The sequence below is a fragment of the Lynx rufus genome, unplaced genomic scaffold (genome assembly GCF_022079265.1).
Source record: "Lynx rufus isolate CCGP_SWC_20201006 ecotype Redwood Valley unplaced genomic scaffold, mLynRuf1.p SCAF_16, whole genome shotgun sequence".
Lineage (NCBI taxonomy): Eukaryota > Metazoa > Chordata > Mammalia > Carnivora > Felidae > Lynx > Lynx rufus.
Genome location: NW_025814830.1, coordinates 2,547,904 through 2,567,180, shown reverse-complemented (window position 1 = coordinate 2,567,180; position 19,277 = coordinate 2,547,904). Strand labels below are relative to the sequence as shown.

Sequence of the window (19,277 nt, the reverse complement as noted above, 5' to 3'; positions counted from 1 at the left end):
GATCTCGCGGTCCGTGAGTTCGAGCCCCGCGTCGGGCTCTGGGCTGATGGCTCAGAGCCTGGAGCCTGTTTCCGATTCTGTGTCTCCCTCTCTCTCTGCCCCTCCCCCGTTCATGCTCTGTCTCTCTCTGTCCCAAAAATAAATAAACGTTGGAAAAAAAAATTAAAAAAAAAAAGAATGAACCTTTTATTTTTTTCCAAGATTTTATTTTTTTTAAGTCATTTCTACACCCAACGTGGGGCTCACACTCACAACCCAGAGATCAAGAGTGAATGGCACGCTCCACGGACTGAGCCAGCCAGGCCTGCAGGAATATGAAAACTTCTGACATTCACTACCCATAAGTATGAACCCTGAAGTAATCCAAACTAAATATTTAACCAATGACAAATATTTATGATTTGTTCCCAGAACAGGGGTCATAATATTTATACTATCCAGCAGACGTGTTTTTTTCTTCTTGAGAAAAGTTATATTTCCTTATTTAAACTGACAGTTGCAGTATATTCTTTTCTCTCTTTTTTAAGCTTATTTGAGAGAGAGAACAAGCAGATGAGGGGCAGAGAGAGAGAGAGAGAGAGAGAGAGAGAGAGAATCCCAAGCAGGCTCCGCATGGTTAATGCAGAGTCTGATGCAGGGCTCAGTCTTATGAACCCATCTCATGAACCCTCAGATCAGGACCCGAGCTAAAATCAAGAGCCGGAGGCTTAGCCGACTGAGCCACCCAGAGGCCCCTACAATATATTCTTTTCAATTTCTATATACTGTTTCTCTGAGTGGATATTCCACAATTTACCAAAGTATTCGTGTATTATTGTACATTTAGTTTTTTTCTTCTAAATTACAAAAGCCAATGTGGTTAATATTAAGAAACATTTTTACCGAGTAAACTGTTGCAATTAGAATTTCTAGGTCAAAGAGAACTTTTTAAATTGATTCAAGTTGCCTTCTAAAAAGGGAGTAGCTAGGGGCGCCTCGGTGGCTCAGTCCGTTAAACGGACGACTTCAACTCAGGTCATGATCTCGCGGTCCGTGAGTTCGAGCCCTGCGTTGGGCTCTGTGCTGACAGCCTGGAGCCTGTTTCAGATTCTGTGTCTCCCTCTCTCTGACCCTCCCCTGTTCATGCTCTGTCTCTCCCTGTCTCAAAAATAAATTTAAAAAAACTTAAAAAAAAAAATAAAGGGAGTAGCTACTTAACATCTTCTAAGATTAAACCTCCCACGCCTAAATAGTAATAAAATTTTAAAGTGTGCTTTTTTTTTATTTGGGAAATGTGCAAAGTATCATCTCGTAATTTCATATTCTGCAATGCCCCACGGTCACCTTCATCTATCTTTGGAAGGAAATATACTCATTTGCACCTTCACTTCATCCCTTCCCGCTAGAGGTAGCTATGTATCTACTCCCGGGGGGGCGGGGGGGGGGACATTAGCATCTATTAGGAAGCTCCGCCCTATTGGCTTCGTCCCTTCAATGGCAGTCTTCCTTAAACACAACCGCCCTCTCCCCACACCCAAGATGTCAAGTGACCACTGCTTTTGTCAACTCTGTGACCGCCGCTTCTGCAAGACGTCTCAGGTTCTACAAACCTTTTCCCCCCGCCGTCTGTCGGGGCATGAGCCCATCTCAGCCTTACGGACACCTGCCTTTCTCTAAGATGGCCGCGCCCATGGTGCTCCAGTCTGACGTAGGCTCTCGGCCGTGCACAAGGGCGCTGCCATCTTTCTTCCCCTGACGGATAAATGTGCCCGGTGGCCTTAGGTAAGCACCGGTCTCTGGAGTCTCACCTGGTTAGTACAGCTTTGTTGGTCATCCCTCGCACGGAGGAGGTGAAAACACTGAGGTGGCCAGTAATGATTTTGGCCTCCTCGCAGAGCCGCTCTGGCCCCTCCCGTTAGAAACGCCGGGGTGGGCGTGGCCGCTGACATCATAGAGCGGAGCCCGCCGTCGGAGCCCCGAAATCCCTCAGCGCCCTCAGGTCCTCGCGGGATTCGCTGGTTCCTGTGTATCCGAGTCCCTGGGTTCTGCGAAGAAGGGCTTCCGACCAGGAAGTAGCTTCGGACGTGGGCGGCCTTTCGTCTCTACCCGCGGCGTTTGGAGAGGTACTGGTTCAGGTGAGTCGGGTTCTGGGCTTGGCTCGCCGCCTGTGGCGTCCGTGAAACGGGAGCGCGTGTGAAGGACCGCCGTTGGGATTTTATTTGGGTTCAGTCATTGAGGAATCCGGGGTAGTGATGGGGCCTTTGGGAATCGGTGATTAAGAGTCTGAGGAAATCGTCCACCGAGAGGCCGACTGTGTTAGGGTTCGAGGTCCACGTGGATCACGCTGCTTACGGGACCCGGTGCGTGAGAAGTGGGGTGGAAGGTTTTTTTCCGTGAACGCGTGTCTCGTCCAGGTTCGCGAGTTAATGTGGGGCTCCGTGTTAGAGAAGCCTGGGTTGGTTCAGTATGGCGTTTAATAGACGACTCACTCTCAGAGACTCCCGGTGGGCGCTGTCAGTGTTTGAGGAGGACCAGGGTCCTCGGAGAATCGGAAGGTTCAGGCTCAAACCCTGAATGCCGTAAACAGACCTGAAACCTGCATTTCCCCAGTTAATCGAAACCCAGTTCACTCCTTCAAGGTCTTCACGGACCTAAGAAAAAACTTTGCCTCCCCACATCACCACTCTTCTCACTGTCTCCGCAAAATTCAGTGTGTTCGGGGTGAGCTAGTGATACATTTACTGCTAAAGATGTAGTTCTTGTTCTTGCCTTTAAGGGGGTGCCTGGGTGGCTCATTCCGTCAAGCGTAGGACTTCGGTTCAGGTCGTGATCTCATCGTTCGTGGGTTCGAGCCTTGCGTCGGGCTCTGTGTTGACAGCTTAGAGCCTGGAGCCTGCTTAGGATTCTGGGTCTCCCTCTCTCTCTGCCTCTCCCCTGCTTGCGCTTTCTCTCTGAAAAATAAACATTTAAGAAATTTAAGTTTACTATACTTTTGGAGATTTTAAGTTTCTTAAAGCTTTATTTATCTTTGAGGGAGGGAGCGCGCATGAGTGGGGGAGGGGCAGAGAGAAGGAGACACAGACCAGGCTCCGAGCGGTCAGCCCAGAGCCCGGCGCGGGGCTCGAACTCACGGACCGCGAAATCGTGACCTGAGCTGAAGCCGGACGCTTAACCGACTGAGCCACCCAGGCGCCCCGACCACAATCCCGTTTTAAAGCATTTTCATCACTCTGAAAAGTTTTCTTGGTCTTCTGTCCACTCCTTCACTCCTACCCCCAGCCATGCACAACCACTGATCATCTTCTTGGGTCTATTAGTTTGCAATTTCTAGACATTTCTTATAAACAGAATCATAAAGTATGTATAGTCTTCTGTTGCCACCTTTTTTGATTGGCATTAAATTTTGGTCTATATTATAATTCTCACCAGGTTTTTCCCCTTTTTCCCAAGTGATTTATTGAGGCAAAATTGACTTACAGTAAGCCACAGATATTTAAGTCATATTGATTGGGGGACACCTGAGTAGTCAGTCAGTTAAGCGACTGATTCTTGATTTTGGCTCAGGTCATGATCTCATGGTTTGTGCATTCGATCCCCACGTGGGGCTCCGTACTGAGAGTGGCTCTGGGATTCTCTCTCTTTCCCTCTCTCTCTGCTCCTTTCTGTCTGTCTCTCTCTCAAGATAAATAAACTTAAAAAATCATATTGATTGGTATTTTGACATATATACTCATGAAAGTATCACCACCATGAAGATCATAAACACACCCCTCAGCACCAAATTTTCTTTATGCTCCTTTTTAATCTACCCCTCTCATACTTCCCCATCTCTCCCCAAGCCACCACTCATCTAGTTTTCATTACTATAGGCTAGTTTATATATATATATTTTTTTTTAATTTTTTTTCAACGTTTATTTATTTTTGGGACAGAGAGAGACAGAGCATGAACGGGGGAGGGGCAGAGAGAGAGGGAGACACAGAATCGGAAACAGGCTCCAGGCTCTGAGCCATCAGCCCAGAGCCCGACGCGGGGCTCGAACTCACGGACCGCGAGATCGTGACCTGGCTGAGGTCGGACGCTTAACCGACTGCGCCACCCAGGCGCCCCTAGTTTATATATTTTTAAGTTTTATATAAATGGACTTATACAGGATGTGCTGGGGTTTTTTAAAATTATTTTTAATGCTTATTAAAAATTTATTTTTTTTATTTTTTTTTATTTTTGAGAGAGAGTGGGAGCAGGGGAGAGTCAGAGAGAGAAGGACACACACATTCTGAAGCAGGCTCCAGGCTCTGAGCTGTCAGTGCAGAGTCCCATGAGGGGCTTGAACCCACAAACTGTGAGATCATAACCTGAGCCAAAGTTGGATGCTTAACTGACTGAGCCACCCAGGCGCCCCGGCCACATTTGCTTTTTAAATGCACATTGTCCAGATCTTTGGAACCTTCCATATGTCCTGAATGGATGTGCCTGATAATCCACCTGCTTCTGAGGCATTGTGCTCTTCTGCTTTTGCTTTCCCAACTCCCCTTTAATAGCCATGCCACTTCCGCTCCACAGAGGAAAGGCATACCTTTCACACAGTTAGAACTCCCCTGCTTTATTGCCTTACGGTGTGAAAGCCTCGGGGGCACCAAATGAAGGAACAGTTGGAAATACTGGGGTCCTTTAAGGTAAGTGCATAGCAGCAGTAACAACACCCGGGCCCAGGGCGAATGTGTAGGCAAAGTCCGTTTGCTCTTTACCCCACAGGTCCTGGGTCTCCAGGAGCAAGAGAGGTCAAGTGAAGGAATGAGGGAAGAAAGAGGAAGTTCTTGGACTTGGCTATCATTGCTTCTGGGGAGAACTTCAAGGGGACACCAAGATTTCTGACTCTAAGAACTTCGTGGCAGATGCAGGAGACACCAAAGTCATAGAATCCACGTTACTGCTTCCTGAGCACAGAAGAAAATGATCAAGGCCCAGGTAATTTTCTTTTGCTACATCTTTCCTGTGTTTTCTGACATATTTGTGTGACCTGGAAAAAATCAATTCAACTAAAAGAAGTATCAATTGGGATACTTGGGTTCTAGGGAGAAATTAACTTAGACCCTAAATTCAAAAGCAGGGCAAAGTGAGATCAGGAATATATTACTCACAGGCGTCATCCTGAAGGATGACATCGGAACACTGTGGGTTACATTAGCTGTCACTTTGCCTCTCGTATCTCTAAGAGACATCACAACCAGACGGACATGAAAAGCTACGTGATGTCCACTGACTCTGTGGGGCAGGCAGACCAGTCTCGTGGGGGATTCAATAGTTTATGTCACTTAGGTCTTAGGAAATTTCGTCAGTGGATGTCTTGGGAGGGGATCATTGGGGTATATCCTCACCCACAGCCTTCTGTAAGTGGAAAAGCAGATTTTCTATAGCTGTCTCTTACTGAGGCACATTCCCTCCTCTGGGAATATGCCATATGCCAAGCAGAGCTCAGAGGATACAGTTCTTCAGAGCACCATAGTCTGGGGACCCAGGGACCCAACTTCATAGCAGTCTGGTTTTATTCAGGAATAAAACCACTGAAATGGCCTACGAAAGTGGAAAGGTTGCATGACTTTCAAATGGTCCTCCATAAATAGGTAATTGAAGTGGAGTTTGAGTAGAGATTTGGCAGTAGTAAGTGGAAAGTGTGTTTCCCTATTAAGGGTTTGGATTAGGGCACTTGGGTGGCTCAGTCAATTAAGCGTCCAGCTTCGGCTCAGGTCATGATCTCATGGTTCGTGGGTTCGAGCCCCGCCTTGGGCTCTGTGCTGACAGCTCAGAGCCTGGAGCCTGCTTTGGATTCTATGTCTTCCTCTCTCTCTGCCCCTCCCCTGCCCACACTCTGTTTCTCTCTCAAAAATAAATAAACACTAAAAATAAATAAATAAGGGACACCAGGGTGGCTCCATTGGTTAAGTGTCTGACTTTGACTTAGGTCATGATCTCGCAGTTTGTGGGTTTGAGCCCGTGTCGAGCTCTGCTAACAGCTCAGAGCCTGGAGCCTGCTTTGGATTCTGTGTCTCCCTCTCTCTCTGCCCCTTCCACACTTGTGCTCTGTCTCTCTCTCAAAAATAAATAAATTATAAAAATAAGTAAGTAAGTAAGTAGATAAATAAATAAACAAAATGAGTTAATCTAGGGGCTCAGTTGGTTACGCATCTGACTCTTTTTTTTTAAGTCTTTTTATTTTGAGAGATAGCTCTCATGCATGAGCCGGGGAGGGGGCAGAGAGAGAGAGAATCCCAAGCAGGCTCCGCACTGTCAGTGACAAACTGAACTGTGAAATCATGACCTGAGCCGAAATCAAGAGTCAGTTGCTTAACTGACTGAGCCACCCAGGCCCCCCAAGCATCTGACTCTTGGTTTAGGCTCAGGTCATCATCTCACAGTTGTGATATGGAGCCCCTCGTCAGGCTCATGCTGGGTGTGGAGCTTGCTCAGTATTCTCTTTCTCCCTCTCCCTTTGCCCCTCTCCCGTGAGCATGAGCACGAGCATGTGCTTGGTCTCTCTCAAAGATAGATAGATAGATAGATAGATAGATAGATAGATAGATAGATAGATGGGAAGGGAGGGAGGGAGGGAGGAAGGGTGAGTTAATCTAGACAAAGCATTTAGAACAGTGCCTGGTTGATAGAAAGTGGTATGTAATAGCATTCAGTGCCCCACAGCTTGCCAACACTTGTTGTTATGTTATCAAATTGTGTATTTTTCAGTTTGTATGATCTAATATTCTCTTGCCTTATTTCATTTTGCATTTTCCTCATCAGTTGTGAGGGTCAGATACATGTCTCTTTGTTGCTTTTTTGGATTATTTCTTCTTTGCTCATTTTAAAAATTAGGGGCGCCTGGGTCTCTCAGTTGGTTAAGCGTCAGACTTCAGCTCAGGTCATGATCTCACCATTTGTAGGTTCGAGCCCCACGTTGGGCTCTGTGTGGACAGCTCAGAGCCTAGAGCCTGCTTCAGATTCTGTGTCTCCCTCTCTCTCTGCCCCTGCCCCAGTCACACTCTGTGTCTCTCTCTCTCAAAAATAAGTAAACATTAAAAAAATTAAAAAAAATAAAAGTTAACTTTTTTATCTTACTGATTTATATTATTTGTCTTGTGGTATATTGATCCTTTTATATGTTGCAAATATTTTTCTAGAATTTTCCTTGTCTTTTAGCTTTTGTTCTTAATATTTTTCTCCATGCAAAAGTTTTATTTTTTTATTCAAATTAAAATGTGTTAGTCTTTTTCTTCATGGCTTCTTGTGCTATAAACATTCTGTATTTTCTTCTTTCATAAGTTCTTTCTTTGAAGTTTATCTCCCATATTCATTAAGTATTGATGCTCTGAAATAAGAACATATATATATGTAAATCTCTGCCCCTTATTAGAACCTTATTAGAGGTTATTATTAGACTCTTATTAGAGTCACCTTATTAGAACAAAAGATGGTCCTATCACCCAGAAGCTTGTGGGTTTGGGACTTTCCAGACCTTTCACTAGGTGCCTCTTCATCTCAGCTGTTCATTCATATCCTTTTTTTTTTTTTTTTTTTAATTTTTAAGTAAACTCTGTGCCACACGTGGGACTCAAACTCATGACCCCAAGGTCAAGAGTTGCGTGTTCTACCGACTGAGCCAGCCAGGCTCCCCTCATTTGTATCCTGTAAAATGTCGTTTACAATCTAGTAAACGTGTGGGGTCTATGCCGACTCCAGGTGGTTGGTGCCAGAATTTCTTGGTGTGGAAAACCCACACATCTGGTCACTGAGGTGTTCTGTGTGAGTGTGTAAAGAAAAACAGAAGTGAGTTTTTCTCAGCTGCCTGACAAATTACTCCAAAACTTAGCAACTTCAAACAACACCTTTTTTTAATCTCATACTTTCTGTGGTCAATCATTTTAACATGATTTAGCTAGACTGTGTTGTTTTTACTCATAACACCTTTGACACCGTATGAGGTTTTTTCCTCCTGACACCAGATATTGGATCTCTTCCAATGCCACTTCTCCAATTCTCTGACCCTGAGTACCTGCAGTTAGCAACTGGTTACATGGATTGAAGGCTGCAGACCAGCAAGAATGCCCCCACTTCAGATGCCAATCACAAGTCTTGGTCTCCTGCACTGACTGATGGGCTCTAAATTTTTTTTAAATGTGTATTTATTTTTTGAGAGAGAGAGAGACAGAGTGTGAGTGGAGGAGGGGCAGAGAGAGAGGGAGAAACAGAATCCAAAGGAGGCTTCAGGCTTTGAGCTGTCAGCCCAGAGTCTGATGTGGGGTTGGAACTCACGAACTGCGAGATCATGACCTGAGCGGAAGTTGGACGCTTAACTGACTGAGCCATCCAGGTGCCCCTGATGGGCTCTAAATTTATCACGGTTTCCATGGTCCCTTTCTCAGGACGGAGTGTGGGGGCCTGCAACCCTTCCAGGACCTCGATGTGCTAATGAGCTTGGAGGAAGCTTGCTGAGCCTGTAGTTTTGGGGGTTTTGTGAAGATTTCGTTATGTGGACATGATGGATTAAATCATTGGCCACGTAAACTCCATCTCCAGTCCTTCTCCCCTCTGTGGAGGTTGGGAGGTGTGGCCAGAAGCTCAGCCCTGTAATCATGGGTTTGTTCTTCTGGCATCCAGCCCCCATCCTGCGGTGGTGTGATAGCCTGGGCTACCGGTCATCTCATTAGCACACAAAAAACACTTAACACTGGAGATTCTAGGCATTTTTGGAGTTCTTTGTACTTGCAACCAGGGCCAAAAGCCAAATATTTTTTGTCATGTTGCTGCTGGGTACTCTGTTTCACACTCTTTCCTGAGCCTGTAATCAAGGTGTAAGCCAGGGTGGCGTCTGATCTGGAGGCTCAGGTGGGGAAGGATGCACTTCTAAGCTCACTGGGTTTTTGGCAGGATTCATTTCCAGAAGGGCTGATCAAATGAGATCCTCAGTTCCTACCTGTCTGCTCGTATAAGATTCTTACTTTTTAGTTCCTTGCCACATGGGCCTCCCCAACATGCCACTTGTTACATCAAAGTCATCAAAGGACAGGTTCTGTTAGCAAGATGGAATTCACACGCACAATTGTATGAGGTCACCTCTAAACCCGTGGAATTACCTGTGTGATTGGAGTATCTTTGTTATTCATCATGGGTCACGGGGACCACACTTTATAGTTTATGTCAATGAAGTGACTCATGTAGGCCCTAAATAATTTGTGCTAATGAGGTGACTCAAGACGGGACTGTCCATGCCAGAAGGACCAACCATGTGATTTGTGGCTTTGAACCAGGTGACCTCCAGGAAGGGGAAGGAACCTGGAGATTGAGTTCAGTGATGTAGTCTGTGTTTCAGTAAATCATGCGTAAATCATGAGGCCTCAGTGAAAACTCTGGACACTGAGGTTTAGGTGAGCTTCCTAGGTTGGCAACAGTCTTGAGTACAGTCACCGTGACTAGGAGTACACAATGCTGTCCACACTTCACAAGGAGAGCCCTGTGTTTCAATATCAAATGGCCTTCATGCCTGGCCATTTTGGCACAAAAAATCAGGACTTTGAAAAGAATATTGCATTCTTTTCTGAATTTGGTTGTTTCTGCTGTAGGTGATCTGGCTTTTGTCTCTGGACGCTTTTATAGTTTCCCTTTGCATTTGGTGTATCATAGTCTAATGCGTTGAGGTATAGACTTCCTGCTTGGAGTTTTTTGGGAGTTGTGAATCTGAGGTTTGGAGTATTTAATTAGTTGTGACTTTTTCAGCTTTTAGATCTTTGGATACTGCTTCTCCAGTATTCCCTTTTATTTTTGAGAAACTATAAGCTGGTATACATCAGATCTTTTGACACTGTATGCTTATTAATCTCTTTCTTACATTAACCTTCTTTTCTGTGGTCCATTTTTGGTAATTTCTTCAGTTATATTCCAGCTTACTACAGTGTATCTAATCTGCTGTTTTCTGTCCACTGATAGATGTATGTGTATGTATGTTTGTCTATTAGAAGTTTCTTTTTTCCCCCCCAAATATTCCTAATCAACTTTAGTGGTCTTTTTGCATTAGATATACCTTGTATGGTTTCTCTTATTCTTTTACATTTATTAAATATACTATCTTATAAACTGTGAATGTGGTCTGGTTGATGCTCATATTGGCTGTGAAGTTTTCTTGTAAAGTAAAAATATTTTATTTGTCCTGGTGTTATTTGCCTATTTTTAGTATTTGAAAATGGTGCTTATGTAGTCAACTAGTCTTTGACAAAGCAAGAAAAAATATCCAGCGTGGGGAAAAAAGCCTATTCAACAACTGGTGTTGGGAAAACTGGACAGCTACGTGCAGAAGAATGAAACTGGACCACTTTCTTATACCATACACAAAAATAAATTCAAAATGGATGAAAGATCTAGATGTGAGACAGGACACCATCAAAATCTTGGAAGAGAACACTGGCAGCAACTTCTTTGACCTTGGCCGTAGCAACTTCTTACTAGATACATCTCCAGAGGCAAGGGAAGTAAAAGCAAACATGAACTATTGGGACCTCATCCAGATAAAAATCTGCTGCACAGCAAAGGAAACAACCAGTGGAACTAAAAGGCAGTCTATGGAATGGGAGAAGATATTTGCAAGTGACATATCTGATAAAGGTTAGTATCCAAAGTCTATAAAGAACTTAGCAACTCAATACCCAAAAAACAAATAATCCAGTTAAGAAATGGGAAGAAGATATGAATAGACACTTCTTCAAAGAGGGCATCCAAATGACTAACGGACACATGAAAAGATACTCAACATCACTCATCATCAGGGAAATACAAATCAAAACCATGATGAGATACCACCTCACACCTGTCAGAATGAATGGCTAAAATTAACAACACAAGAAACAATAGGTGTTGGCAAAGATGCGGAGGAAGGGTAACCCTCTTACACTGTTGATGCAAATGCAAACTGGAGCAGCGACTCGAAAACAGTATGGAGATTCCTTAAAAAGTTAGAAATAGAACTACTCTATGACCCAGTAATTGCACTACTAGGTATTTACCCAAAGGATACAGAAATACAGATTCGAAGGGGCACATGCACCCCGATGTTTATGGGAGCATTATGAACAATAGCCAAAGTATGGAAAGAGCCCAAATGTCCATCAACTGATGAATGGATAGAGAAGTGGTGTATATATGCAATGGAATATTACTCAGCGATCAAAAAGAATGAAATCTTGCCATTTCCAACTATGTGGATAGAGCTAGAGTGTATTATACTAAGCGAAATAATCAGAGAAAGACAAATACCATATGATTTCACTCATGTGGAATTTAAGAAACAAAACAGATGAACATATGGTAACGGGGGGAAAAGAGAGCGAGAAGGAAACAAACCAAAAGAGACTCTTAATTTTTTTTTTAATGTTTATTTATTTTTGAGAGAGAGAGAGAGAGAGTGCGAGCAGGGCAGGGGCAGAGACAGGGAGACACAGAATCCGAAGCAGGTTCCAGGCTCTGAGCTATCAGCATACAGCCCAACATGTGTCTCAAATTCAAGGACTACACGATCATGACCTGATCCAAGGTCAGACACTCAACTGACTGAGCTATCCAGGTGGCCCAAACCATAAGAGACTTTTAAGGATAGAGAACAAACTGAGGGTTAATGGAGGGAGTGGGAAGGTGGTGGGCTAGTTGGGTGATGGAAAGTAAGGAGGGCACTTTTTATGATGAACACTGGGTGTTGTAGGTAAGTGATGAACCACTGAATTCTTTTTTTTTTTTTTTACATTTTTTTATTTTGATATACAGAGAGCAAGCAGGAGAAAGGCAGAGAGAGAGGAGAGAGAGATTCCAAGCAGGCTCTGGGCTATCGGCACAGAGCCCAACACAGGGCTCAAACTCTTGAACTATGAGATCATGACCTGAGCCGAAATCAAGAGTTGGACACTCAACCGACTGAGCCACCCAGGTGCCCTGTGATGAACCACTGAATTCTATTTTTGAGACCAATATCGCACTGTATGTTAACTATTTAAATAAAAAGTTGAAGGAAAAATAAATAAGTGAAAAAGAAAATGGTGCTAAAATATATAGAAAGATAGGATTTTGCTTCCACTAAAATGCATTTAAGAAAAGTATATAGGGGCACCTGGGCGGCTCAGTTAAGCCTCTGCCTTCGGCCCAGGTCATGAGCTAGCAGTTTGTGAGTTCAAGTCCCACATCAGGTGAGCTTGAGCCATGCATTGGGCTCTGGGTGAACTTGAGTCCTGCATTGGGCTTTGGGTAAACATGAGCTCTGCTTCAGGTGAGCCTGACAGCTCAGAGCCTGGAGTCTGTTTCAGATTCTGTGTCTCCCTCTCTTTCTGACCCACCCCCGTTCATGCTGTCTGTCTCTGTCTCAAAAATAAATAAGCGTTAAAAGTAATTCACATTAAACAGGACTGTTGTCGTTACAGGAATTACTGACGCTGGAGGACGTGGCTGTGGACTTCTCCCGGGAGGAATGGCAGCTCCTGGCCCCCGCCCAGAAGGACCTGTACCGGGACGTGATGCTGGAGAACTTCAGGAACCTGGTGTCAGTGGGTGAGGAGAACTCCCCTGTGTCACTTAGAGGTGCCTGGGCACTGGCCTTTCCTCTATCACTCAATGAAAGCTTTGCCATCGCTGTGGTCTTGAGAAGAGTCCAATGTTTGGTCCCCTTTCTTGACCCCAGACAAAGCAGTGTAATCTTTTCTATCCTGAAAGAGAATCTTTGCATGTGAGAGATTGGTCGTCTCTAAAATGTAGTATTTTCCCATCTTGACCTACTGTACCCAAGTCACTAAGCATCTAAGTCTTCTGTCATTTCTCATGAACAGGGTGTCAAGCTACCAAACGAGATGCACTCTCTGTGTTGGAACACAGAGACGAAGCATGGATGAAAGCAGAGGATGAAATCCAGGATAGAACCCATGCAGGTGAGTGAGTGAGAACCAGCAAGGGGAATGGTGGAGGAAGTTACATTCTAGTCATGAAGACAAGGTGTCAGGGTATCTGAAGATACCTAAACAGCCCCTCCTCATACTCCTTTCCCCAGATGAGAACTGTTTTTCTTTGTGGCTGTTTAGCTTTAAATATGCTCCTTTTCTCTCCTTGGATCTTCCATTTATTTCATCTTACATCTTTATAATTTTCTTTTAAATTGGGATCATGTAGGGGGCGCCTGGGGGGCTCAGTTGGTTAAATGATCTCATGGTTCATGGGTTCGAGCCCCACATCAGGCTCTGTGCTGACAGCTCAGAGCCTGGAGCCTTCTTTGGATTCTGTGTCTCCCTCTCTGTTCCTCCCCTGCTCACACTCTGTCTCTTTCTGTCTCTCTAAATAAACGTTGAAAAAAAATTTTTTTCAATAAATTGGGATCATATGATCAACAATAAAGAGTCAGCCCCGCTATGTCATCTTTAAAACACTTTTATTTCATACCGTTCTCATGAGAGAATTTGTTACTGTCTTTTTGCCTAGGAATTGGGAAGGTTGACAGTCATCTGCAAGAGCACTCTCAAAACCACAGATTTCTGAAGAGCCTTCAACAATATGGAGAACAGAGCGCATTTAGAAATGCTGTTCACCTGAGCAGAATACATTTTGCCTTAACGCAAAATCATGTGTTTGACTTATGTAGAAAAGCTTTGAAATCAAGTTTAAGTTTAGTTAACCAGAAGAGAAGATATGAAATAGAGAAAGCCGATGACTTTAATGGAGACAAGAAATCTTTTCTACGTGGTAATCATGAATGTTTGTATACTGGAATTGAATTCCCTGAATGTGCGAAACACATCAGCACTAAATTCCAAGTCTTTAAGCATCAGAGGACTCCTAACACGGAGAACTCCCAAGCATGCATCGAAGGTGAGAAAACGTGCATCAGGAAGTCCCGGCTCCTTTACCGTGAGGGCGGTCACAGAGGAGAGAAGCCCCACGGGTACGATCCGTGTGGGAGATCCTTCTCCAGAAATGTCATGTTCACTAAGCATCAGAAAACTCCTGCACCAGACAGAGTCTGTATAGCCAACGACTGCAGAAGAGGCGCTAGTGCGAAGAGCAGCCTCGCTGTGCCTCAGCAAACGCATACGGCAGAGAAGTCCTACACGTGTGGTGAGTGTGGAAAAGGCTTCACCATGAAGCGCTATCTGATCGCACATCAGCGGACTCACAGTGGAGAGAAACCTTATGTCTGTGACGAATGTGGAAAAGGCTTCACCGTGAAGAGCAACCTCATTGTGCATCAGCGAACTCACACAGGGGAGAAACCCTACATATGCACCGAATGTGGGAAAGGCTTCACCATGAAGCGTTATCTTGTTGTACATCAGCGAACTCATACCGGAGAGAAACCCTATATATGCGGCGAATGTGGAAAAGGCTTCACTGTGAAGAGTAATCTCATTGTGCATCAGCGATCTCATACTGGGGAAAAATCTTACATGTGCTCTGAATGTGGAAAAGGCTTCACCACAAAGCGCACCCTCGTTATACATCAGCGAACTCACACAGGAGAGAAATCTTACCTATGTAACGAATGTGGAAAAGGCTTCACCACAAAGCGCACCCTCATTATACATCAGCGAACTCATACAGGTGAGAAACCCTATGAATGCAGGGAGTGTGGTAAAGCCTTTAGCCAGAAGATCTGCCTCATACAACATGAGAGATGTCATACAGGAAAGACTCCCTTTGTGTGTACTGAGTGTGGCAAATCCTATTCTCACAAATACGGTCTCATTACGCATCAGAGAATTCACACGGGGGAGAAACCCTATGAGTGCAGTGAATGTGGGAAAGCATTCACCACAAAGTCAGTACTCAACGTCCATCAAAGAACTCACACAGGAGAGCGACCCTATGGATGCAGCGATTGTGAGAAAGCCTTCTCCCACTTGTCAAACCTTGTTAAACATAAGAAAATGCACACGAGAGAAACGGGTAGATTCAGTCAGGTTGGAAATTCCTTTAACACAGAGTCGAGGCTCATTACTTAACGAGTGAACTCGTGCAAAACAAAAGCCCTTTGAATGTGATGCCTTCTGTGGCAACCAAGACTTCGTTAAACATCACTGTTTCCGGCAGATTGGAATGTCATTGTGTCCCTGCCTGTTGTCATATGTGTGCCCTGAGGAGATTAAAGAACTTGTCCAGGAGGTAAACCTGGTGAATACAGTGAATGTGGTGCCTTCTGTGATCCTTACCCTGTATTTTCTGTCAATGAAAACATGTTGGAAAAACTCATGCATTGAGCATGGAGGTGCCTTGAGCAAAACTTGCTAGCTTCATTATATTCTGAGAAGTGGATACTGAGCCTAATTCTGTTGACTACAGAGACTAGGAAGGCCTTCAGTGGGAAGGTAGATTATTATCAGGGATCGTCGTAGATCATCAGTGAGCTTATTGTTCATAGAAATACCATTTTAAAGAAATTCATGTTGACCATGACCATGGGAAAGCCTTTACCCAGAAAGAAGACCTCAGTGAGTGTCAAGAGTCCACACTGGAGAAAAACTTTAGGAGGACAGTATGACAGGATGTCAGTGATACATCCTGCCTTGTTTGGTCAGGTATCATACAGAAATTAAAACTCTATGAACATGCTAAATGTAGAGCACCTTTAGTCAGATATCAGAGAACTCGTGAAGGAATGAAGTCCTGTGAAAGTGGAAAATATTTGAATGCCTTTTTAAAAAAAGTTTTTTTAATGTTTATTTTGAGAGAGAGGGTACAAGTGGGGGAGGGACCGGGGGGTGGGGGGAGCGGGGACAGTGGATCCAAAGCCACCTTTATGTGGACAGCAGAGAGCCTAATGCGGGGCTCGAACTCGCAAACTGTGAGATCATGACCAACTAGGCCAAAGTTGGACGCTTAACCAACTGAGCCACCCAGGTGCCCCTGTTTGAGTGCTTTTAAGTATTCCAAGTCTGACCTCATGTGCATTTTCAGATGATACTTGGGAACCCTTTTCTAGTTGCCTTGTCACTAATTCCATAGTTTTAAAAGTTAGTCTGCTTTCTTCATCATTGACTAATATTTATTGTTCTATGGAGTGTTCTAGGACTACCCTGTAATATATGATTTGTAAATTTAGTATTTTGAAGTATTTTATTTTATTAAAAAAAAATTTTTTTTTAACGTTTATTTATTTTTGAGACAGAGAGAGACAGATCATGAATGGGGGAGGGTCAGAGAGAGAGGGACACAGAATCCGAAACAGGCCCCAGGCTCTGAGCTGTCAGCACAGAGCCCAACGCGGGGCTCGAACTCACGGACCGTGAGATCATGACCTGAGCCGAAGTTGGACGCTTAACCGACCAAGCCACCCAGGTGCCCCGAGTATTTTGAAGTATTTTAAAAGGAAACTTTTAAATTTATGATACCAGATATTTGTACTTGCTTAACTCAGTTTTTAATTATGACCAGATATTTTATAAAACCACCTTCCAAGTTTTTTTTTTAATTTTGTTTTTTAATGTTTATTTACTTTTGAGAGAGAGAGAGAGAGAGAGAGACAGAGCACAAGCGGGGGAGGGGCAGAGAGAGAGGAGACACTGAATCTGTAGTAGGCTCCAGGCTCTGAGCTGTCAGCACAGAGCCCAATGTGGGGCTCAAACTCACCAATCAGGAGATCGTGACCTGAGCCAAAGTTGGATGCTCAACCAACTGAGCCACCCAGGCACCCCCCAAGTTATTTTTGAAAATGTTTAATTTGAAATCATTTTAACTTAGAAGAAATTGCAAGATAGTCCAGAGACTTCCCTAGTATCCTTTACCTAATGTCTCCCAGTATGTAAACCACATTTTGTTGTTGAATCTAGGAAAATGACATTGGTAGTGTACTGTTAGCTAAACCCTTAACCTTATTTGGATTTCATTAGATTTTCATAGTTTTTGTTTTGTTTTGTTTTGTTTTTTTAGGTTGTAATTCTAAGCAGCTTTATAACATTATGGAGAGTCATGTAAACCACTACCACAACCAGGATGTAAAACTGTAATCAACACAGAGTCTCTCCCTTTTTATGTTCATACCCTTTATCCAGACCTACCTCCTGCAACCACTTACATTTTCCATCAGTATAACCGTGTAATTCTATGAATGCTATAAAAATCATTTTTATAACTGGATTTTATATATTTTGTAGATATATTGTATTTATATAATTTTATAATTTTGATAAAGGTTATTACAATATTACTGACTATGTACAAATTTATAATTTTTTATTAATAGGGAGCATGTAAACTTTTCATGTTTTTGTCATTCGCAAATTGCTCTGAAGACTTACTTGAGTTGCTGGATGGTTTTATTATTGTGAGTAGTACACATACAAATGTGTCATTACTGCCACGTTTTATTAGTAATACACATGACCAGTTTATTTATCCCTTTATTTTTTTTAATTTTTTAAATTAAAAAAAATTTTTTGAGAGAAAGAACGCACGTGAGCAGGGGGCAGAAAGGTAGAGAGATGGAGAGAGAAGCGGGGCTCACCTGCAGCGCAGCACGAGTTCACCCAAAGTGGGTCTCGGGCTCACCGATTATGGGGCTTGAACTCATGAACCGTGAGATCATGACCTGAGCTGAAACCTGAAGCTTAACTGACTAAGCCACCCAGGTGCCCCTTTCCCTTCACTCGAGATTTCCTGGTTTCAACTGTTGTAAAGATGGTATGAAATCTGCATACGGGGCTTTGTGTGAACATAAATTTTAATTCCTCTACAATAAATATTCAAGTGTATGATTGTTGGGATGTATGGTAAGTTGTGTTTAGCCTTTTAAGAAACTAGTCTCTTCCAATGTACCTGTGCTCTTTTACATTCTCACCAGCAGTGTATGAAATACTGTTCCACATCCTCTCCAGCACTGGGCATTCAGTATACTTGGCCTTGAATAATGCAGGGGTTAGGGGCACTGACCCCCACGCAGTTGAAAATCCACATATAACTTAACTGCTAATAGCCAACTGTTGACCGGGAGCCTTACCAATAACATAAATAGTTGCTTAACACATATTTTGTATATTATATGTATTATATACTGTATTCTTAAAGTAAGCTATAGAAAAGAATGTTAAAATCAGACTTTTGGGGAAGAAAGAAAAATACCATATGATTTCACTCATACATGGAATTAAAGAAACAAATGAATAAAGCAAAAAAAAAGACCAAAAAACCAGACTGTTAAATATAGAGAACAATCTGAGGGTTACTAGGAGGGGAGGTGGTTAGGGGAATGGGTAAAAAAATGGGGATTAAGAGTACATTTATGGTGAGCACTGAGTAATTTATAGAATTGTTGAATCACTGTATTGTACACCTAAAATTAGTATAACACTATATGTTAATTATACTGGAATGTTAAAAAATTTACAAAGCCTAAGAAAAACAAAAATAAGGAAGAGAAAGTACATTTACAGTGCTTTACTGTAAAAAAAAAAAAAAACCTGCATGTAAGTGAACCCATGCAGTTCAACCCCACGTTACTGAAGGGTCAGCTGTAGATTTTATTTTAGCCATTCCACTAGCAGCGTAGGAGAGACTCAGTCGCTTTCCATCCTCACCAGCACTTGGTATTGTCGTTATATTTTACATTAACCATTTTATTAGGTATATAGTAGTAACCGATCTGGAGCTTAACTTGGGTCTCCCTAATGGCTAACGATATTCCACACATCATTACTACTATTATTGCAGACTTACTTATAACTGGAAGTTTGTACCTTTTGATCACCTTCACCCATTTCATCCACATCCCACCCCCACCCCTGCCTGTCACAACCAAATTTTTTTCTGTATCTAGGAGTTTGGTGTTTTTTTTTTTTTAGATTCCATATATAAATAAGATCATACAGTATTTGTCTTTCTCTGATTTATTTCACTCAGCATAATACCCTTAGGATCTATTCATGAGTCATATATGACAGGATTTTCTTCTTCTTTTTTTTTAATTTATTTTGAGAGGGCACAATTGGGGGCAGGTCAGAGAGAGGGAGAAAGAGAGAATCCCAAGCAGGCTCCACGCTGTCAGTGCAGAGCCCAACACGGGGCTCAGCCTCACAAACCGTGAGATCGTGACCTAAGCTGAAGCCAAGAGCTGGATGCTTAACCAACTGAGCCACCCAGGTGCCCCAAGGTTTTCTTTTTTATGGCTGAATATTCAATTGTGTGTGTCTGTTCCTGTACCACATTTTTTAAATCCATTCGTTTGTATAGGACACTTAGGTTTTGATGCATGGCTATTGTAAACAATACTGCAGTGAACGTGGGGGTACGGCTGTGTTTCT

General features: G+C 43.2%; 1 protein-coding gene across 1 annotated transcript; it reads left to right on the top strand.

Annotated features, from left to right (window-relative positions):
* The first annotated feature begins 2,021 nt into the window (after positions 1–2,021).
* On the top strand, positions 2,022–15,170 carry ZNF614 (zinc finger protein 614). The gene is made up of 5 exons (XM_047077485.1): positions 2,022–2,114; positions 4,735–4,947; positions 12,426–12,552; positions 12,828–12,926; positions 13,471–15,170. Exons 2-5 carry the CDS (start codon positions 4,933–4,935, stop codon positions 14,985–14,987), a joined length of 1,758 nt encoding a protein of 585 aa, XP_046933441.1. The 5' UTR covers positions 2,022–2,114; positions 4,735–4,932; the 3' UTR covers positions 14,988–15,170.
* Positions 15,171–19,277: the final 4,107 nt, after the last annotated feature.

Coding starts and splice junctions, on each gene's coding strand:
- ZNF614 (XM_047077485.1), top strand. Junction 12,553..12,827: donor CAGGAACCTGGTGTCAGTGG/GTGAGGAGAACT, acceptor TCTCATGAACAG/GGTGTCAAGCTACCAAACGA. Junction 12,927..13,470: donor CCAGGATAGAACCCATGCAG/GTGAGTGAGTGA, acceptor CTTTTTGCCTAG/GAATTGGGAAGGTTGACAGT.